This window comes from Magallana gigas, chromosome 5 (genome assembly GCF_963853765.1).
Source record: "Magallana gigas chromosome 5, xbMagGiga1.1, whole genome shotgun sequence".
NCBI lineage: Eukaryota > Metazoa > Mollusca > Bivalvia > Ostreida > Ostreidae > Magallana > Magallana gigas.
The window spans coordinates 34319368-34339588 of NC_088857.1; the positions used below are offsets into that span (position 1 = coordinate 34319368).

Below are 20221 nucleotides of genomic sequence, written 5' to 3' on the forward strand. Positions count from 1 at the left end.
GCACATTTACCATCATTCTACAGTGCTGGTTGTCTCGTCGCACGGAATCTGGGAGTAAATCCGAAGGTATAAATAAAGAAATCATTGCTAAATTATCAAAAAATAGATTTATGTCTTCTCTAGAGCCGCATTGGCGGTTCAGGGGTACATGAAAAATACCCGCATTCAATGCCGGCGGCCCGGATTCAATTCCAGGCTGATGCAAGTTTTTTTTTTTTTAGAAAACATTGAGATGCAATTCATTCAGTCATTAAAATGTTAAGGTACCTCATGTATTAATCCAATTGACGTTAATTTTCATCTTTTCCTGCACTTTTAAAATAATGTGGATAAAATTACATTATAATCAAAATACTTCCACTGTTTTAGAATTATCAACTTTAACACTGATCTAATGAAATGTGTTTTAATTTTTTTAGAGATGTAAAATTTATAAACTCAAACTTATTGGTACTCAAACTCATGACCAGGAGCTTCGTAGTTAACGCTGTATCGCATTGCGCTACGCTAATATATTTGATTTTATTGTTTGACTTTAAAACTAAATTTGCCTAGCGGATTTTTAATCCGATGGACCATTTTTGTTGAAAATCAACCAACGCACGGTGGCCTTTCTCTGAATTTCTTTACTTGAACCACCTTTCATCTCTTATATCATAATGATATGACAGTTTTATTTGAAAAAAAACTTAAGTCTTCCATATAATTACGCAAGAGTTTATATTTTTATATTATCTATAGGAATCTGGAGAAATTCTTAAAACACTATACTTTATAATAAACAAATGAATAATATTCTCCCTTTGTAAGAAAAACTTGTCCGTTTAAACTAACCTGAGAGCGCTTCAAGCGGTTATTTTGTTTTGATTTTTGCTGGAATTTTCTCAAAGGTTCTGAAGGAGGAGATTTAATAAGCAATGTTAACGCTGTAGACATCAATAATGACGACAGAAAAGAACATTAATTCTAAGGAAAACAGACCCTGAATCCATTTGTACAGGTGAGCTAAAACGAGATGTAATCACATTTAATGCTTTTCCTTGTTACCATACTAATTTTTTTTCTCGCAATAAACCATGGCCACTTCAGCAAACATTCTGTTATAGATGTGTTGGTTATCTTGTCGTGCGTGCCCTGAGGATAAATCGACAGGTAAGAATATGCCATTTTATTGAAATAATTGCTAAATTATCCATTCTGGAATTATGCCAACTCTGGTATAGCATCGGTGGTTCAGTGGTAGAATGCTCGCCTGCCACGCGGGCGGCCCGGGTTCGATTCCCGGCCGATGCAATTCTTTTGGGGGAAATTAAGGATATGACATATTTACACAGGTAAAACTTAAAATGATGACAATTATTTTATATCGACTGATGAAGGCGAAAGGGACAGATTGAATTGATTTTAAATCGTCATTAAACAAGATGCAAAGTTGCCCACCTGAGCACAATTAGCTACCTCGTTGCTTTTTAAAACTTTAAACCCCTAATTTAATTAAACAGTTGAAAGCAATAACCTCTTTGTTCAGACATTTGATAGATGATTTCAACTGATACAAACACAATCAATGGTTGTCTTTTTCTGACCATCATTATTTGACACCCCCCCCCCCCCTCACCATGTATCATATGAGAATCAAATTTGAAAAAAGAAATAAGTAATGAATATCTGTACACTTTAATAATCTTGACATTGTCTATATGATTCTGGAAGAGAATTCTGAAAGCAACTATATATAAACAAAAATGAGTGATTGGTCCCCTTATGTGAGAAAAACGTACCCTTCATTTGAACTAGCCTGAGAGTTGTTCAGAAAGAGATTTTGTGCAAATTTCAGTTACAGTGTTTTCTGTGATTTTAAATAAGAAAATAAAAATGTTAAATGTTAACACACAGGTAAGAATATAGAATTTATTGCTGAAGTATTAAATAAGGAATTATACATGTACTATGTTGCAAAACGCATCGGCTGTTCAGTGGTAGAATGCTCGCCTGCCACGCAGGCGGCCTGGGTTCGATTCCCGGCCGATGCATTTATTTTGGAATGGAATTAGACTTTTGGAAACGTGTTTGAGTTATATTCTTGGTATTTCGAAGTTCTTTTTCTAGCGCACGCTCTACCCAAGCAAGTTGAATTTAGCTCATTGTAAAGGTTTTTTTATAATTTGCCTATCAACAATTAGGCTTGTGAGAATGAATCCGCCATATTTTTTGGTTTACCCCGCTTAATTTATGTTAGACTACAACGAAATAAAGCCTAGTGCGATATAATGCATACTAGTATATTGATGTGTTGTTTACTTCAATGCGTGAAGTAAATTGTGGACACAAATTTTATTCACTGTTACATGTAGTAGCATTTACTTATGTCAATATTGATCGAATATACTAGTATTGTTATGCTCGATGCTTTAAATGAATGATGTGACATTCATTCATATTTATTAATGAAAAAAATTATTTCAAATTATTTTGAATGGAAGAAAATGCAATAGACCACATCGCTCATCTGAGCAACCATGTTTATCTTTGACCATTATGACCTTAAATAACCAGTAAGAAACTTTATCATTCCAAAGAATTATCATTATTTTTTAATGGATATTAATTCTCAAAGGTAAATATTTTACTTGCCAGGTGAAAAATAATAATAGAGAAAGTGATTATAATCTTTTGGCAAAGGACTATCAAATGTCATTTTTGAACTTTTTAAAACTGCACCTTAGATATATACAATAATGCCAACTTGGCACTGGCATAATTATCCAGCAAAGTAATTAAATTAATTAAATATCACAATTAAAAAAATACTTAATGCAGTGGTCGATGTTCAAATATTACACTTCCAGAATTATGATCCCTTACTAATCATGTCAAAAAAATTGAAACTTTTATATTTCTTCCATTCAATTGCAAAATGATTTTAACCTATTTAACCTTCGAAAGAATTTTTCATAGATTTCTATTTGATATCGGACAACCCCAAAAGTTGCCTTTCTCTTAAGGAAGAAATCTTCTCGTTATCAAACATACTTCTTATAATAAGAAATTCATGAAATTTTTACACAGTCAAACGGATCATATTACCAAATGATTCTCACAGTTTAATCAAATTTGACCTCTTTGTTTATGCATATAGGTCAGGTCAAGGTCACTAACTGTTTCCTCAACGTAAAAGTGTAGCTCTTTGTCGTTCTGTAGACATTTGTTAAAGATTTGAAGATTCTATTCTTCAATGAAATGATAGAATATCAGAATGTCTATCAGCTTATACTACTAATTTAAATATAATATTTATACTAAAATTGATATTGCTTAGCCCGCATTTCCTCTAATTTTCTTAAATTTTGAAGAAATTTTGATTATTTTTTAAGGCTTCCAATAATAAAATATTTCTGATTTTTCTGTATTATGAAGACTTTATATAAAGATATACATTGACAGAAAATCTAATATATTGACCATTTAATAAGAGAGAAAAACTGATTTTAGCGATTTTTTCCACAAAAATCAATGTATAGAATGGGCGCTTTAAAAAGCTTATAAGATGTAAGTTGACAGGCAAATCATTTTTTAAAAACATATTCTGAAACCCAAGTATCATATTATTAGTTTACATTAGTAAAAAAAAAATCCAACATTAATGTTATTGTTTTTAAAATGCTAAAACAGACTGCAATTCTGAATTGCGAAATATGCGATATTTTCCAACGCCAATATTAGGCCAAAAATATAGTCCTTGTTAGATTCTAAACATTGATTACTTTTTCTATGCCAAGTGTATGATAGTAAAAAAAGGAAAGAAAAATATACTATTTTAATTTCCTTTCATCTTGATTTAATTTACGTTTGACAAGTCGAAAACCAGAAAAGACTCCTTCCTTAAATCCTCGTTTTGAATCATTCCCGGCCCCTTATTGTTTAAGATAATGATTTTTACAAACTGAACCTGCCATATTTGCATGGTTCTGGAAGAAAATTCCTTTAAAACCACCCCACTCACATCACAAATAATTAATTTCTCTCATCACGAATTAAAAATCTTATCCTTCAAAGCAACCTCATGTAAAAAAAAAAAATATGCGTTCATCAAGTAGAATTATGGAAATAGATATCACACAGGAGGCTTTTCATTATAAAGTATTTGTTCAAATTGAATGACATGCATTGAATATCATCATGTAATAAACATATGGAATGGCATATTGAACGCTGCAATATTTTATCAATACGATGTTGTCTTTATTTTGATTAAGAATTATACCTATATACATGTAGTTGTTATTTGGAGAAAAAAAGTATTTTGTAGCTGTAGAAAAAAAAATGGATTTATAAGCCCATAAAAACGAAAACACTTCAAAAAAACATAAAACATGTTAAATTTCTCGAATAAAACAGCGTCTATTTATTTTCATAAGAAGTTACTTTAATGCTGGTCCTATATTCATAATTGATCTTTTTTTTATTCTAAAGATAAGAAAAAGCATCAGTTATAGTCTTTACTTCATCATCAGGTTTCAAATATATACATCAGTAAATACATCAAAGCAATTAATAATATATTCATAATCAAATGCATGTTTTTATATTATTTCGTAAATTCAAACAGTCAGTAAGTGACTAATTTTTGGTAAAATTGTTGTTGTGTAAATCTTTCGATCTAAAAAAGATATTTCATTAAACATTTGATTGTACTTTAGATAATTAATCGTCTTTACAATACCTCAAAAATTGCATCGGCCGGGAATCGAACCCGGGCCGCCCGCGTGGCAGGCGAGCATTCTACCACTGAACCACCGATGCTTATATTTCAGTGCGACCTCATATTTGGATAACAATTCAGCAATGTTTTATATATTCTTACCTGTGAAATGTATGCCCCCAGGGCACCCACATTCTTGATATACAAAAATTGTTGCCAAGGGAGTAAAGAAGGACATGGTCACCTGCGGGAACGAAAACTGTTACGGTATACATTAGAAAAAAATCAACAAATTTTATCATTTAGCTCACCTGAGGAAAATAATTATATACCCTCTGTACATGTAGTCCTCGTTGTTTGTTGTTTTCTCATTTTACAAATTACAAAAAATGGCACAAACTATGCTTCCATGAAGCACTGACTTACCAGTTTATTGAAATGAAGGACCAGGTATTTTCTCGATGAGATATAATACTTCATTTGTTGATATAGTGTAAAATATTCTAATAATTCTTTTCCAGAACAACAAGTTTGTTAAATTTTAAGTTTCTTCAAATCTCAAACCCAGAAAACAAGTGTCAATAAAAGTCAAGTAGGATAGTTCAGAGAAAGGTCACAATTTTGAACCGTCTGATATCCAATAAAAGTCTATATTTAATGTTCTGGAGAAAATAGAGGTAATAACTTTGTACAATTCAAAGAAAGAGAGAAGGACGAAATTTTCTTTTTTAACACGACTAGGAAGATGCCACAATCTAGAGTTGAATATCTGAACAATGACCAATTAATTAGGTATTGTTTTATATTAAACTAATGTATTGGATAATTATACATTTTTGTAACAGTCAGGGGTTCTTTTTCCAAATTAAATCAATGCATGCTATATTTTGGACGATTCCAAGAAATTGAAAAACCACTTTTGTTTTGAGTTTGCCCAACTTACCAGGTGAGATATTGACACTATATAAATTGATACCATATAGGAAAATGACATAACTTTGGGACAAAGACTTAGGCAAACTACATACATGTACAATTCATTTATTAATTCATATTTTCAGTGTCTAATTCTGCAAGGCCTCACGTGGTAACATATGCCACTGACCAATGTGCCACTCTGGTCTAGGATCAACATCTTAAAAACACTTTTGGCATATAGTGGTGACTCAATAAGGTGATGTGAGTGGAGGTCAGCATTTTTAAACACTTTAATATCACTACTGCGGTTTTTTTTTCTCCATTGTAAATGCCAAATATTTTCTAACCTTTTGCCATAATTATACAATTTCTACGTATTCAATTTTTCACTTTTGATATTTTGAGACGGTTTTTAAATGCTGAAACTATAGTTATATTCTTTGTATTCTGTTGTAAATTGTTCCACAATGTAATTGTAGTAGGTACACAACTTTTGAGAAAAAGATGTCATTCTTGCAACTGGAATGCTGTAGGTCAAGTTATTGTACAGCACATGTAGTTATATTGTGTGTGTGTGTGGGGAGGGGGGGTCATCAACATTATTATATAAGTATACAGGGGCAAAATTGTTTCATATTTTAAGCAATGATATTGATTTGTGGTTATATATCTATACGTTTCTTAAGTATTTCCAAGCCAAACTCTTGATATAGAAATTGCTTCTTTTAGGATCAGTAGTTGTTTGTGCAGCTTCATTCTGTATACTTTCTAATAAATTACTTTGTTCATGTGTCCAATTTTCCCAAACTACATCACCATAAACACAAGACGAATAAACGCAAAGTATATTTTGTTTAATGATTCCTTATTTATAATATATTTAAGAATACATAGCATATTTTAAAGTACGCCTTAAAACAGGAATAAAAAAAGGTTTGACAAGGTTTTGATTTAAAGAATATATGTATGATTTATGAATGACAGTTGTGGGTTTCACGAACATATTATCTCCTGGACTTCTAGTATAACACGTAACAAAGTGCAAAGGTATCTTTATTCACAGAAATACTTTTAATTAGTTAAAAATGTAGTTATATCAACTCTTAAAAAGTCTGATTACATAGAAAATTGATAATTATTAATACACAGTCTATCTCTAAAAAAAATATCGAAGTATGTAGTCCTTGGCTGTCGTTAGCCCGCGGCTATAGGCCAAAACAAGACACAGGTAAATCATCCCTTCAGGTAAAAATTATAAATAGATTAGTGTCAAAATTATGAGAAATATTCCTTATTATATCGCATCGGTGGTTCAGTGGTAGAATGCTCGCCTGCCACGCGGGCGGCCCGGGTTCGATTCCCGGCCGATGCAAATTTTTGATCAGATAAATTAATATCTGCCAATATCCACGGTAGATATCATTGGTTATCTTTTTTACCCCTTTGTTTTGTACTACAGTATAAAAGGTGGACAACGGTAAATAAATATTTACATCGTATCATTAGAGTTATTTTTAAATTATCAAAAAAGTCAAGTCCTGTGTCAGTTTACTTTAAAGCCTTTTTGCCAGATTTGTTGGAAGGATACTGTCCACGCACTGCATGGATTCCCGATAATGGCGCCACGTCCGTAAGACTTGTTTATCTACAAAAATATTAAACTAGGCTATATGCATATGAGATAGTGGTTTACATGAATGAAGAATGAAAATTCAATATGTTAAAGAACCATTTGGAACCAATTGTTAGGACCAATGATTGATTGAGCCATCCAGTCCTTACTGCAGAACTCAACATAAGAGATATCGAGTATACTGATTGACATATTATATAAAAAATAGACAAGTAAAAAATCTGCGCTGTAGAATGTGAGAGTAGACACAACTTTTATTTACATGGCGAATCTACAAAGGGTGAAACATTACGCCAATGCATTGTGATGAAGGTCTGTCGACAAAGTAAAAAACAAATGGAGTTCCGTGTTGTTCTGTTGCAATGAAGTTTGTAGTATGCGATTATAGATGAAGGGCAAGAGAAGGTGTTTGATAGTTTCATGCAAGTTCCTACTTCAGATTTCTATAACAATTCCGTAGCTGGTGCTCATAAAGGATTTTCCACGTCCAGTTCTGTTCCCCATAACCCTTCAAGTTCGTATCAAATCACTAAATTTTTTATGAGAGTACATCACAGCATAATTTTGATCCGCCGTCATTGAGATACATGGTTCATAACATGTATGTTTGGTACATTGGTACAAGGGTTGTCTAGTTAAAGACAGCCCAATTCCAACGTTGTACATGTATTTAGCAAGTCTTTTTTAATGACAATTAGATTGCACCAATGAAACGTTGTTGCCAATGGCAGTCAATCGCAGGCATATTCTTAGCATGAAATTTGAGTTCCTTACAGAAAGATGTAACAAATAAGAAGAAATTCAAACTACTGATTGATCTTAATTGCACATACACATGTATGGTGTAATCCCCCCCCCCCTTTTTGTTTTAAACGTTTATACTGTTCATTTATTTAATGATTCTAGGTTTAATACTAGAAGCTTCGTTGCAGGAAATCTTCGTTGTGGCAGTGCGCAACGAGGATACCATCCGTGGGTTTTATGTGGGGTTTTTTTCTATATAACAATATGTCCATATTAATTGTCGTTGAAATATAATTGAATGTACTAATCAGTATAGCCAATAAGTGTGTGTAATTTATCAATGTAATTATATAGAATCATGAAATCTCTCTTTTAATGTTTACCAGTATACCAATGAAAGATTAAACGTTGACTTTTTTCATGTACTTAACTTCAGAATGAAATTCTTACACATCAGAGAAAGCACATGAATGAATTCCTCTTCGCACCCTTTATAAAAAGCATCAACATGATGAACCTTGGTACTGATCAAGTTGTAAAATATTTACATAAATATGTCAGTATATACTAGTGGTCAACATGTGTACATTTGACGTTATTATGTATGCAAATTAGTGACATTTGCCTCGTAACATTTATAGAATCAACTGATTCAATTGATTTGTTTAAAAATTACGAGTCACTGGATGAAACCTTGAATTTGATACGTAACGTTATCTCTTGGAAACTCGAAAGTCTAAGCGAATCGATAGTGCCATCTTAATCTGAATTCATCTCAATATCTTGCTTTATGTTACATAATTAGCATAATCCGTGTTATGAAAAAGAAATCGGCATCTAATCCTAATTCAACTTCACCTTGAAAATAGCGAGATCAAAGACTAATCTGGTTCCTCTCAGTTCATGGTTTTCTTTGACAAAACAGCTCACGGTAAGTCTCGTGTAAAATCTCGTAATCCGTGACAATTCGCGTTATTTGAGATTCTGGAATATTACGCATGAGATCTGTATGTCTTGCGTTGTTTTCAAAAGATGTGGTTCATAAGATGCAAGGGTGTTTAGCAACGCTTTAAAGGGATTTTGAACTTATAAAGACAGCTTTAGAAGAATCGGAAAGATTTTTATTCATTTCAAAATTTGAATTCAAAATAATCAGAGATAGCGAGCACTGATGAATATGAGATTTGAGGAAAGAAAATGTTTGCATCGGCAATTGCAAAGTATATAATGAGTAGCTTTGAAATATTTTCAAGTCATAAATAAAATATCAGGACACTTTAATCAAAGAGAAAAAATCATAAGTTTAAAAATATTTTTTTTTAATTTGGCTGGGTTTTTTTTTTATTCAATATCGCATCATCGAAGATTTCATCCAGTACAACTATCGACGGCACTGTTTCAGCCCCACTGAAAGGAAAGATCTATAACCTATCATTTCATGCTGTAATTATTTCTTAAATATAGGAGCGGCTTGTATGCAGAAAAATGTGCACGGATTTCATGCATCATTAAACTTTAGACGAAATTCCGTGACCTACTTATAAATATGCATTCTTTTTGTCCTAAAAGTAATGGCTGAGGGTGTGTTGGTGTTTTTTTTTTCAAAACTAACCACATATTACTTTAATCATTTACGAGTATACATGTATTTGTGTAAAAGGATTTATTTAAAATCTTAATACATTTGGTAAGTTCGTTACAGCTTGAAACTCTTGAATGCCTTATGAAATAAGAGGTGTTCTCTTTGTGTTTAAAATTTGAATTTTATTTATTCTTATTCAAATAAAATGAAACATCGTAATATTGTATGAATGAGGTGGAATGCTTAAATAAGTTTTCAATTTCAAGAAAAGGTTTTTTCAAAGTTTACTAAATTTTAAAAATAAATTATTTCTTTTCAAATTATTTATTTTTTGAAGCATTTTGTAATAAATGGAATAAACTAAAATTTGGGATAATTGTCAATGATACTTAACATCATAGTATTACGAAAATAATATAAGCATAGATTAGGCGTTTTTTTTGTTTTTTTTCTTTGTACGGGTACTTTAGAAACAAAAGACAACAACGAGTTACGTAAAATATTACATGTAATTATATGAATTTTATGACAGTAAACGAATAACCTAAATTGCTTTTACATTTTGTTCCAAATTATAATATTATGTTATACATTTAAACCAGTAATTGGTCACAATATGACCTTATATTGGATTAAAGTTGTAGATTTGGAAAGAAAATAATAGTTCTGATTTTTTTGTTATGATTAGAAATAATTCATACACTTGTCATCCGAAAATCCCGAGGTCAGGCTTGATTGTCTATGTGTTGCAACACTTTGAAAGAAAAAAATGAAAATATAGACAATATTTAACATAAAATGTAAACTATACTAAAGCTTACGGTTAAAAAAATTGCAATGCCATATTTTGGAAGCATATTTTAATTGTATTCATACGACAACGAATATATTGATAAAACATGTCATTTGAGTATTTATAAACATTTTTAAATTTAAAAAGAATACAAAGTCTTTTTTCTTATTTTATACAAGTAAATAAGCAATCTTGTTTTGTAAAATTATTGTTTTTGTAGTTTTTATTTACCTTTTTGTTGCTGTCAATAAGCCCCGATAGTTAAATATTCCATATTTTAAGTAATTGAAGTAGCAGCTAAGTCGTACATTAACATTACACCGTGTAATTTAGCCTGTAGTAATTTGACAACACTTATTTATCTTTATTCACTAATATCTAAAGAAACTGACACTGTGACTGTGGCATCGTTTTTTTTTTTCGAAAAATTGAAAAGAATTCCAATTGTTTTCATTTTTCTCATTTTCGAGAAATTCTATAAGAAAATTACAGAAATTAAAACATAAATGAAGCGATTTCCTAATTCTGTTATGGTTGTAACAAATTGAAAATACTCCGTATTACCCCTGTTTTACGACATATAATATTCCACATAGATGTGAATAGGTTGCTTTATCTCAATTAATGACTTACATGTACATGTAATTATAGAAAAATTAATTACTCTATCGCTAGTTATTTATAAATTCAAGTACTTGTAAATGGCATTGATAACTTTAAGATATTACTGTCATTCATGTTTATATATTTCTTAGAATTTGAAGTCGAAATCACTCTTTTAAGATGAAATATGCCGATGTATACAAACAATAACAAAACAATTTTTTAACTTTTGAGTTCAAGATAAATAAGTCAATAAACACTGCGTTTACTTTAGGTAATAAAAACAATGATCGGGATTAAAAGATAGGGTAGTAAACAAAATACTTATTAAAGACAAAATGTAAAAAAAAATATAGATTTTAACTTATCAGAATAATTTTCTCTCTCTCTCTCTCTCTCTCTCTCTCTCTCTCTCTCTCTCTCTCTCTCTCTCTCTCTCTCTCTCTCTCGTGTTTCAGTTCCACTTCCTGCAGATTAAGTTTTACAATCGTTGCATTACAATTCTGCAAATCATGATGGTACATTAATAATTTTTACGTTCGTGACAACTAGGTTTGCAAATGTTGTTTACGTAGTTGTACTTGTACAGGCGAAAATCCAAGGGTAAATATAGTACATAAATAGTAAGAATAAGGTCGATGTGGCAAAATTTGTTCCTTGTCAGTTGTTTTTAGACCGTAGTATGGTTAATCAATTTATGAATCAAATGTCGTGAATGATATGCCTTGACCTTCATTGCAATTCTCAGAGAGAGAGAGAGAGAGAGGGGGGAGGGGGATGGGGGATTGTAAAAGAGCCAAACTGCAAAAGATGTTTGGTGAATTGCGTCGACAGAGAGATTCATGTTGTGGAATTAAAAATATATGTCATCTTCTAACACGACATAGATGTACATGTACACTATTCCGCATTAAAATACCAGTTTCCTTCTTGTAGCGTTTAATGTTAGAGTTTTCATGCAAAAGCACGACTGCTAGGATTTGATAAATTTATATTTTCTTAACAGTGAGCAATATCTCTTACATTTCGTAAACAGGCATGTACATGTATATATTTATCATAATACCATATGCTCAATTTGATCTTTCACGACGGCTTTCAAAATACTAAATGGATCATGTGAAAAAAGTTCCATGTGAAAATAATTCCATATGAGAAGCATTAATATTTGATCTAAAAATATAAAAGAAAAATCTTTCCGACCAATGTTCACGAGGTTCCATTTTTATATGCTCTGCCTAATATGCACATTGTACTAACACAATAAAAAAACAACTTTTTTGAACTATTGCACTTGCATCGCATTCCCTCTTCTGCTGCAAGTGAAACCTCAAAGGATAAGTTACAAATTGACAGCCGACATATGATCTGAATGTCATCGTCATCTATTGGACTAACTTCCGGTGTGTTGATTTAGATCTAAAAATCTGATGCAAAAAGGAAGTACTGGAAATCTAGATAGCAAAGTATAGCTCGACTCCAAAACAATGCTTTATCATATCTCTTATGACTAGTAACTTTATCATACAAATGTTTAAAAGCATTTTATGTTGGCATTATATTGAATATCAAAGGGTGACATCTTCTCATCATTTGAAATGTACAGCAGATAACATGAATGGTGAAAGCGTGTTTCAGATATTTTCTGATAAAAGATCAAATTCTCTGATTGCCAAAAAATGGAAAGAAGGTGACTCTGTTAGCCTGCAGGGATAAAAAAGAGGACTACTAATGTCAGTGCATAGATGAGAGAAAAAGTGATCTGGGCGAGTTTTAGTGCATTATTATTTTTTTTTATACAATCGGCAATTAACAGTTTCCGATGACATTAGCACTGGAAATGTGACCATTTCTTGTAATTTTGTATGTGTTTTCTAAAACAATGATTTCTGTAGCTGGGGACAGTCTGTCAAAGGTTTGTTTTTTCCTTCAATTCGTATTTACGTGCAATTTTAACCAATGTCCATAATAAACACGTAACGATGGAAATTGCTGAGAACGAAAGCCGGTAATGTTTTTGTGCAGGGGCTCGAGAAAATTATTTAAGCCAGTGAATACCTGCCATCATAAATCTCTGTACGGACGACAGAGTAATGTACCAAGTTACTACCAAGGCACGTGGAGAACGTACGTTTTTGTGACAGTTCTGGATGGCGGTAGATTTTTACGAGGAAAACCCTCAGCTGACAACAAAAATACTGATTTACAACTGTAAGGGTTAAGGACTGAGATTGTCACAACACAACAACAAAAATAACTCGCTGATGAATGTTGTTTATTTCTGTTTTCATACATTTTCATTTTATTTTCATTATCAGTATAAACTTTTTCTAATTTTAAGAAAAAATTGCATCATTTATTTATCAAACTTAAAGGACTATCAAAATATTAAGTACACGTTAAAACAGATAATTTATATAATCATATTATAATTAACTTATCAATCAGTTCTGTTTTAAAGAAAGCCCAATCGGAAATGAATTAATTAAAAGGTGTAATAAAAAGTTAGTATACATAACAATGAAAAACATGATTATAATCTCATCTAAAAAAATCCATTTTACATCAGACAAAGATATAACAGTTTAATATGGCTAGAACAAAGAGTAATCTCTGACCCTGGAGGAATGTATAATAATTTTCTGTACACACATCAAATAGCAGGATTCATGTTAAACTACTGGGTACAAGCAACTTCAAATCATTCTATATTGCACAGAAAGATCTGCAAAATGCTTAAGAATTTTTTTTTTTTGCAAATCTGTTCCATTTGTTAACAAGAGTTATAACAACTTTTCCCAACAACTATCAACACATGGAATTATCATGTCCATCAATTGTTAAAGGTACACGTAAATTTCATACTGAGATACACATATAAATAATAATGGACAATCGTTCATCAAACTTTGCATGAATCATGACTATCAGTATAGTAATAGTAATATTGCAGAAAACATATACATGAAGATAACGTAATCTGTGTAAGTTTGGAATTTGTAAAACTAAATTAGATTTATTATATTGAAGATATATAATCCCCAAAAAATGCTTTTTTCCCTTAAAATTACGATGGAAAAGTAAAATGAATGTCTGACATGTTTCAAAGGTTTCTGTTTTGAATTTGTGTTTACATTGTAATATATGTACATTTACTGTCAAGAAATAACAACTTTGTGTTGGTTAAATAAGCACTTTTTGTACGCAGTCTAGTACTAAACCAAGCAAAACATCTTGAATAATTAACTGCAATCAGAAATACATGGAAAAGTACCAGAAACCAACTTTTATTCGCGAGTGAGAAATTTTCTAAGGTTTGTCGAGAATATTTCTCGCCGCAAACCAGCCATTGTCTTATGATTGTTATAACAACATAAGTCTTTATAAGGCTTACTCGCGAAAATGAGTCGTCGCGAACTAGTTTGTGTTCAGTAAATCGCGAAATAATGTCTTCGCGAATAAATTTAAAGTTGGTTTACAGTACTTGCCACATGTTCTCAAATCAACTATAAAAAAATATAAATACATTTGTACATGAATTCTACGTACAATGATATCTTCTGACATGTTTCAAAAACATGACTTTAATATATAAATAAAATAATTTGCATGAACACAGGTTTTGATTTTATGTGTAGATCGTTAAGTACCGACATTTGTTCGAGTTTCATGACAATGTTCACACAGCTCATCATCCTAGTAACTAAGCACCTGCATTTATAACACAAAGTAAAAATAAAACCCAGCAATTCATAATCAATGTCCACGTGTATCATCATTTTGAAACTATTTCACTGACATAGGACTGTGTACTTACACAATACACTCCCATGAATGACATTTTGAAAAATATAAGCAAAAATCAAGCAATGGGTTGTTATAATAAATATTTATATGAAATTGTCTCTGAAGTAGTCAAGAGTGTATGTAATTTCTGTCAATTTTTAATTAAAAAAACCTTCATACATCCATGCTTTGTAAAAAAAGAAAAATATGTTTCATAAGCTTTTGAGTAAAAATAAATGGCTGAACACTACAATGGATTCATTAAGAAAGCTCCAACCCCATCATTTCACAAATGTTTCTTTACTTGTTCATAAAACAGTATGTACAATAACACTGGTTCAATGGCCGATGTCCAATAGCAGGTTCAGAGTCCTTGGCTCTTATATACAGCAAGTGCTCAGTGAACAGTGCGATCCCTGAAGCAGTTTGTGCCATGTAAGCAGAGGGTGTTACATTTGTACTTGCATGGAAGCAGGACCCCAGCATCACAGCTTAGAAGCAGTCTTTACAGAATTACATATGGCACTTTCAGACATGATATTCCCAGAGTTCTCTTTAATGCATTACTTTAAGGTACACTATCCACTACCTTAAGGTACACTATCCACTACCTTGAGGTATGGTCTCCTCTGTTTTCCCTTTCCCTACAAATAACAGAAAAGACATAATTAGGTCATGGAAGACATCTCTTTTTTCTTAAACACACATTAAGACTTCATTTGGGAGAAAATAGAAGACAACTTTTTACTGTATGTCAACTAATTCCCTGATGTCTTCTCTTATCAATTTTTTGTTGATATTATTGAATGCGTTCTATTGTAATAATGGTTAACAAATGGAAAAGCTAATAACTGTTTCACTATAAATCTTACACTCTTCATCCATATATATACACGACAACATGAAAAACATAAATCAAAGTCCTGCACACGCTTCAAGCTGTAAACACTATAGCTACATGTTTAAAAAACCATTATGTATTTTATCATCTACATGTATATATAACTGTTAAAAAAACAATTATGTATTTTATCACCTATATATAAATGTTCTGTCCCTTATCTTACATTAAACCTTCATGTCTGATGGAAAAGACTAAAATGAAAAACTGAGGGAATAAGAATTCTATCTAGAAACTACTAACAGTATTATCATGAATGTATCCAGGGAGCCATTGGGACCTGCATTGAACATATCGAAGAATAGACACTCCTAAAAATACTGACACATTCACAAATTTCTGCGAACTATTCTTAAAAGCTAAGAGTATTCTCTTTGTGGAAACATTACCATTTCTTTAATAGACAACCTTTTCTTTAATAAATAAACATTAATAGACAATATTTGTCTTTTACATCAATTTCCAAATTGCCCTCCATGTCATAAGTAGCATTCTCCTTTTACTTTCCGTGGAATATATATATATATGTAGAACAAAAGTATACTTCATATGATGGACCTCTTCATTACAGCTCCTGACAACCCACAATGCACCACCACAGCTTCTCCTAAAGGAGGTTTTTAAGTCTTTGTTTTGTAGCTCTCTCTCTTATAACCTGACCCCCAGGGCCTAAATGTGAGGGCAAGTACGTAGCGTTCGTATTTCATTCTGTCCTGGACAGTTAGGACATTGCTTGTCAATTGTGACCAGGCCCAACCTGGATTAGAGGGAGCTTGACAATCAGTTGCACTAAAAATGTACTGAACAACATTTGGACTCGTTGCCACCAAGGTATGCAAGTACATTATTTTGTTTTGCTGGTCAGAGTCTATTGTTCCTATCTTCTTAATTCTATTTGGTATTAAGATTTTAATAGACCAATGCAACTCAATGGTTGCTTTTTAAAAATATTTTTTGGAGGTGGAGGGGGGGGGGGTCATATACAACTATATATTAATTAACTTGAAACCTAGCTTGATATATTAATAAATTTCAGTCTCCAATAAATTTAAAGCATTAATATTCATCAATTAAGACCTTCAAATGACAAAATTACTCTTTTAGTAAAGCAAAAAAACAATCAATATTAAAATACAGTATCAATGAATAAGAAGTGTAACATGACTGTATTATTTTTTTGGCAGCATAACAGACATTCAAGATGAAATATCTAATTTTTCTTATGTATGCCGGTTTTACCCAGAATTCCTTAAAAAACTAGTATACTTGCAAGGTGGATTTGTATCAATAAATTAGTATTTTGCTTCAAGGGTAATTTAATTCAATTAAATTTTCATTTAATTTTATTTTAAAATGAAAAACTGCATGTTTCTATATGATACTTTTTGTGAAAATATCAGAAAAATATTCAACCTTTGCAAGGAATGTAATAGATATGAGTAAATTAAAGTTTGACAAGAAACAATAACTAATTCATATAATCAATATATACTGGTACTCTTCTCTTTTTCAGATTCCCACAAAATAATCACTGATAATGACCAACCTCACTGTCCAATACCTGCAAATGGAGATGCTTTTACAACAAATGGGCATCAATAAAACTTTCTTCAATGTCCCTATGGAAAACCTTACAATGGAGGACATTAACAGATTTCTGCAGTCTTTAAATTTAACTAAAATGTTGGAAATAGACATGGACAAATATCTCCAGGAACCAGTGACAATAATCCTGATTATTCTCTGTATCATGGCTCTGTGTACAAACGTTTTGTCTATTCTTGCTACCACTCATGTTCCATCGAACATATTCACCGCACATTTTCGACTGATTCTCAGCCTGGCTGCCTCGGATATTTTTACAGTGTTCAGTGTTGTGGTTCATATCATGAACAAAGCTTTGAACCCCCCTCTTCTATTTCATATGCACACCAAGGATGACCGTCTCTTGTCTGCTTGTGGGTTCCAGTTTGTGGTCTCCTTAAACGTCACCGCACACTTAATATCCCTTCTTAACCTCTTCGCTATGGCTCAAGACCACTATGTTGCCATCATGAAACCTTTACACTACAACCAAATAATGACATCCAGTCGAGTGAAGCTGATGATAGTCGCTTTGTGGGGCATTGCGATTCTTGGTGGCTTTTCTAATTTCTATGCAGGACTTGAGAAACCACCTGAGTTAGAGAAATTCAATATGTGTGAGCGTGCCCTCTACAGCAATTACCAAGCCGAATACCTCCTCATCCTATTGACTGTTCTATGCTTTCTTGGAATAACTGTCATTTATATCACCCTCTACTCCAAAATCAAGGCCATGGATAAATTTCCTGTGGCAGTGATGTCCAAAAATAAAATGCACAACAAAAAAGCCTTGGTTACCACTCTCCTCATCATCGGAACCTTTGGTATCTGCTGGTTACCTGATATGTTCTTCGAGTTGGCCATGATCATACAAGTTCATGTCGATGCATCCAAAGTTAAAGACTTTTTGGTGGTCTTTGTGCAAGCCAACAACTACTTGTACATTCTCTTGCTCTGCAATTCCTTGCTTGACCCAATCATATATGCTATCCGACTGAAAGAGGTTCAGCTGGGTTATATTTCTTTCTTGTCCAAACACTCGACCTATTTCAGGAGGATGCTTCATCAACGGAGACTCAACAGACAGTCATCTCAGAGCCTGAGCACTGAGCACACAAGAACGAGTGTTGTGACAAACTCAGACCACAGAAATTCCGCCAGTCTTCTGGGCAAAAAGACAAACACCGACGAGGAAACTGGAAATTTTCAAAAGCTGGTCAGTGTTACATGAAATCCATAAAGGAATCATGAAATGTTGAATTGACCATTGCAATTACTTGAATACTTGGTCAATTACCAAAAACTACACTGTAGTGTTTCGAGGAGCATAAAGCTTTGAAAGTGGTTTAATTCATTCAATCTCATAAAGATTCTATAGAATATTTCTCTCATGATCTAATAGTTACAGTTTTGTGTTAACATAATGTTGTTATCTGTATATTGTCAAGATTTAGCTAGATATAAGCTAGATCAAATTCATGAAGAGTCATAATGATTTGTTTACCTTGTTTATATTGAAATAATTTATCTCTATTAAACGCTTTTATAGAAATGATTGCATAACTATGCTTAGGTCTTTAACTCAGCCTAGAATGAAAAGCTTTCTGAAAACATAAATCTACTTTGTTACTTTTATAATTTTACCTGGTCCCAACTGTGTATATTTACCTGAAGTATTGTAAATGATGTGACACATCTACCTATGTCTTTCTTGTGACAAATAGTTGTTTACAAGTTTTAGTGACAAGCTTCCATAAAAAAAAATAGTACCTAAGGAAAGAGAACTCCTGCAATTTTTTTCGTAAAATTCATTTACATTTAGTTATTTATGTACCGGTATATTGATAATCATGCCATATTCTTGATTTATTGTTAGCCTAGAACAACGTGTATTAAAGGTATGAATAATCAAAGTACAAATAAACCACTAATATACCAGTCAATACAATGAATGTTGCTCCCACGTGTTGATATGAACTTTTATATTTACGATTTTTTACAATGTTTGGCCACTTCAAATCCAACAGCTAGCGATTTTTTTACAAATGCGTTTTTTTTTTTTCATTTTTCAAGCAAAATCATAGAGTGGGTAGCAATCCTTATATCAACTTCTTTCCCAACATTTAAATCTGCCGATGGTAAAATAACTGTTTGCTTTACCAGTATCGATTTGACTTGTTCGGTTAGATCCAATTATATCTAAATGTCAAAATTTTTATCGTAATGGAAAATATATTTGGAAATACGATAAAGAATTTTTTTTTATTAAATTCAGGAAAAGAACAGAACAACAGATTTCGATGACAAATCAACCCTGTTTTTCTATAAGGATAGTCCTTGAATGCAATCTGACGACTATATATCAGAATAAAATCTTGGCGAGTTATTGTAAGGACGATTTCAAATTCATGCGAATGTCCAATTATTTACTTGAAAATGTCTTACTATTATGACTGAATCAAAACATATGTTAAACGATGACAGATACTGAAATGCGTACCAAAGCGATTCATATTTTTTGCATATTAAAAACGTTAAAGCGATAATAGCTGTTCACGTTAAACTACTCTTTCGATGTTGCACCAAAATTTTTATCTACACGTCTGAACACGCTATCATAATTTTGACATAGATAATAGATATTATGTATATTAAGGCCAATCGTTCTTTGTAAACGTAATTATATGGCTGCTAGAAATCTCTTCGCTGCAACGAATAAAATTTGTTTGCATGATCAAACATCCAGAAAACCACTAAAAAAATCAATTTTAAGGCACATAAAACAACAAAATTAATTTTCTTTCCCTTACGCTTTCATATGTCTCCTCCTCTTTTCCAAAAATACCTAAGCTCCGCCCTTACATTTAAAGTGCTTAATGACACATAATTGAGCCCCTACGAATCTAGTTGAAATTGCCATTGTGCAATATAGTTGATTTAGCTACGCACAAGATCAGGGTCAAGCCTATTATATT

At 32.0% G+C, this 20221-nt stretch overlaps 2 protein-coding genes and 3 non-coding genes across 12 annotated transcripts in view; 3 read left to right on the forward strand and 2 right to left on the reverse strand.

Moving 5' to 3' along the window:
- The first annotated feature begins 1222 nt into the window (after positions 1-1222).
- On the forward strand, positions 1223-1293 carry Trnag-gcc (transfer RNA glycine (anticodon GCC)). The gene has a single exon. It is a non-coding gene; the product is annotated as a tRNA-Gly (tRNA).
- A 3439-nt stretch (positions 1294-4732) lies between these two features.
- On the reverse strand, positions 4733-4803 carry Trnag-gcc (transfer RNA glycine (anticodon GCC)). The gene has a single exon. It is a non-coding gene; the product is annotated as a tRNA-Gly (tRNA).
- A 2118-nt stretch (positions 4804-6921) lies between these two features.
- On the forward strand, positions 6922-6992 carry Trnag-gcc (transfer RNA glycine (anticodon GCC)). The gene has a single exon. It is a non-coding gene; the product is annotated as a tRNA-Gly (tRNA).
- Positions 6993-9564: 2572 nt separating this feature from the next.
- Positions 9565-19501, forward strand: LOC105332395 (melanocortin receptor 3). Of its 2 annotated transcripts, XM_011434990.4 has the most exons (3): positions 9565-9684; positions 16234-16493; positions 17176-19501. In XM_011434990.4, the coding sequence occupies exon 3, from the start codon at positions 17200-17202 to the stop codon at positions 18475-18477; it is 1278 nt and encodes a 425-aa protein (XP_011433292.3). In that variant the 5' UTR covers positions 9565-9684; positions 16234-16493; positions 17176-17199; the 3' UTR covers positions 18478-19501. The 2 variants fall into 2 exon arrangements, with proteins under 2 accessions (XP_011433292.3, XP_065940778.1); XM_066084706.1 differs by lacking the exons at positions 9565-9684; positions 16234-16493 and adding an exon at positions 16901-16973.
- The window catches only part of LOC105332396 (ankyrin repeat and sterile alpha motif domain-containing protein 1B), a 57991-nt gene continuing 50999 nt past the window's right edge, over positions 13230-20221 (reverse strand). For all 7 annotated transcript variants that reach the window (XM_066084705.1, XM_066084703.1, XM_066084704.1 and 4 more), the window contains one exon: positions 13230-15405. The gene's annotated coding sequence lies outside the window, so the exon portion shown is untranslated. The remainder of the gene's footprint in view (positions 15406-20221) is intronic.

What these genes read in the sequence shown, in the direction of transcription:
- LOC105332395 (XM_011434990.4), top strand. Translation starts at nt 17,200, where the DNA reads ATGACCAACCTCACTGTCCAATACCTGCAAATGGAGATGCTTTTACAA.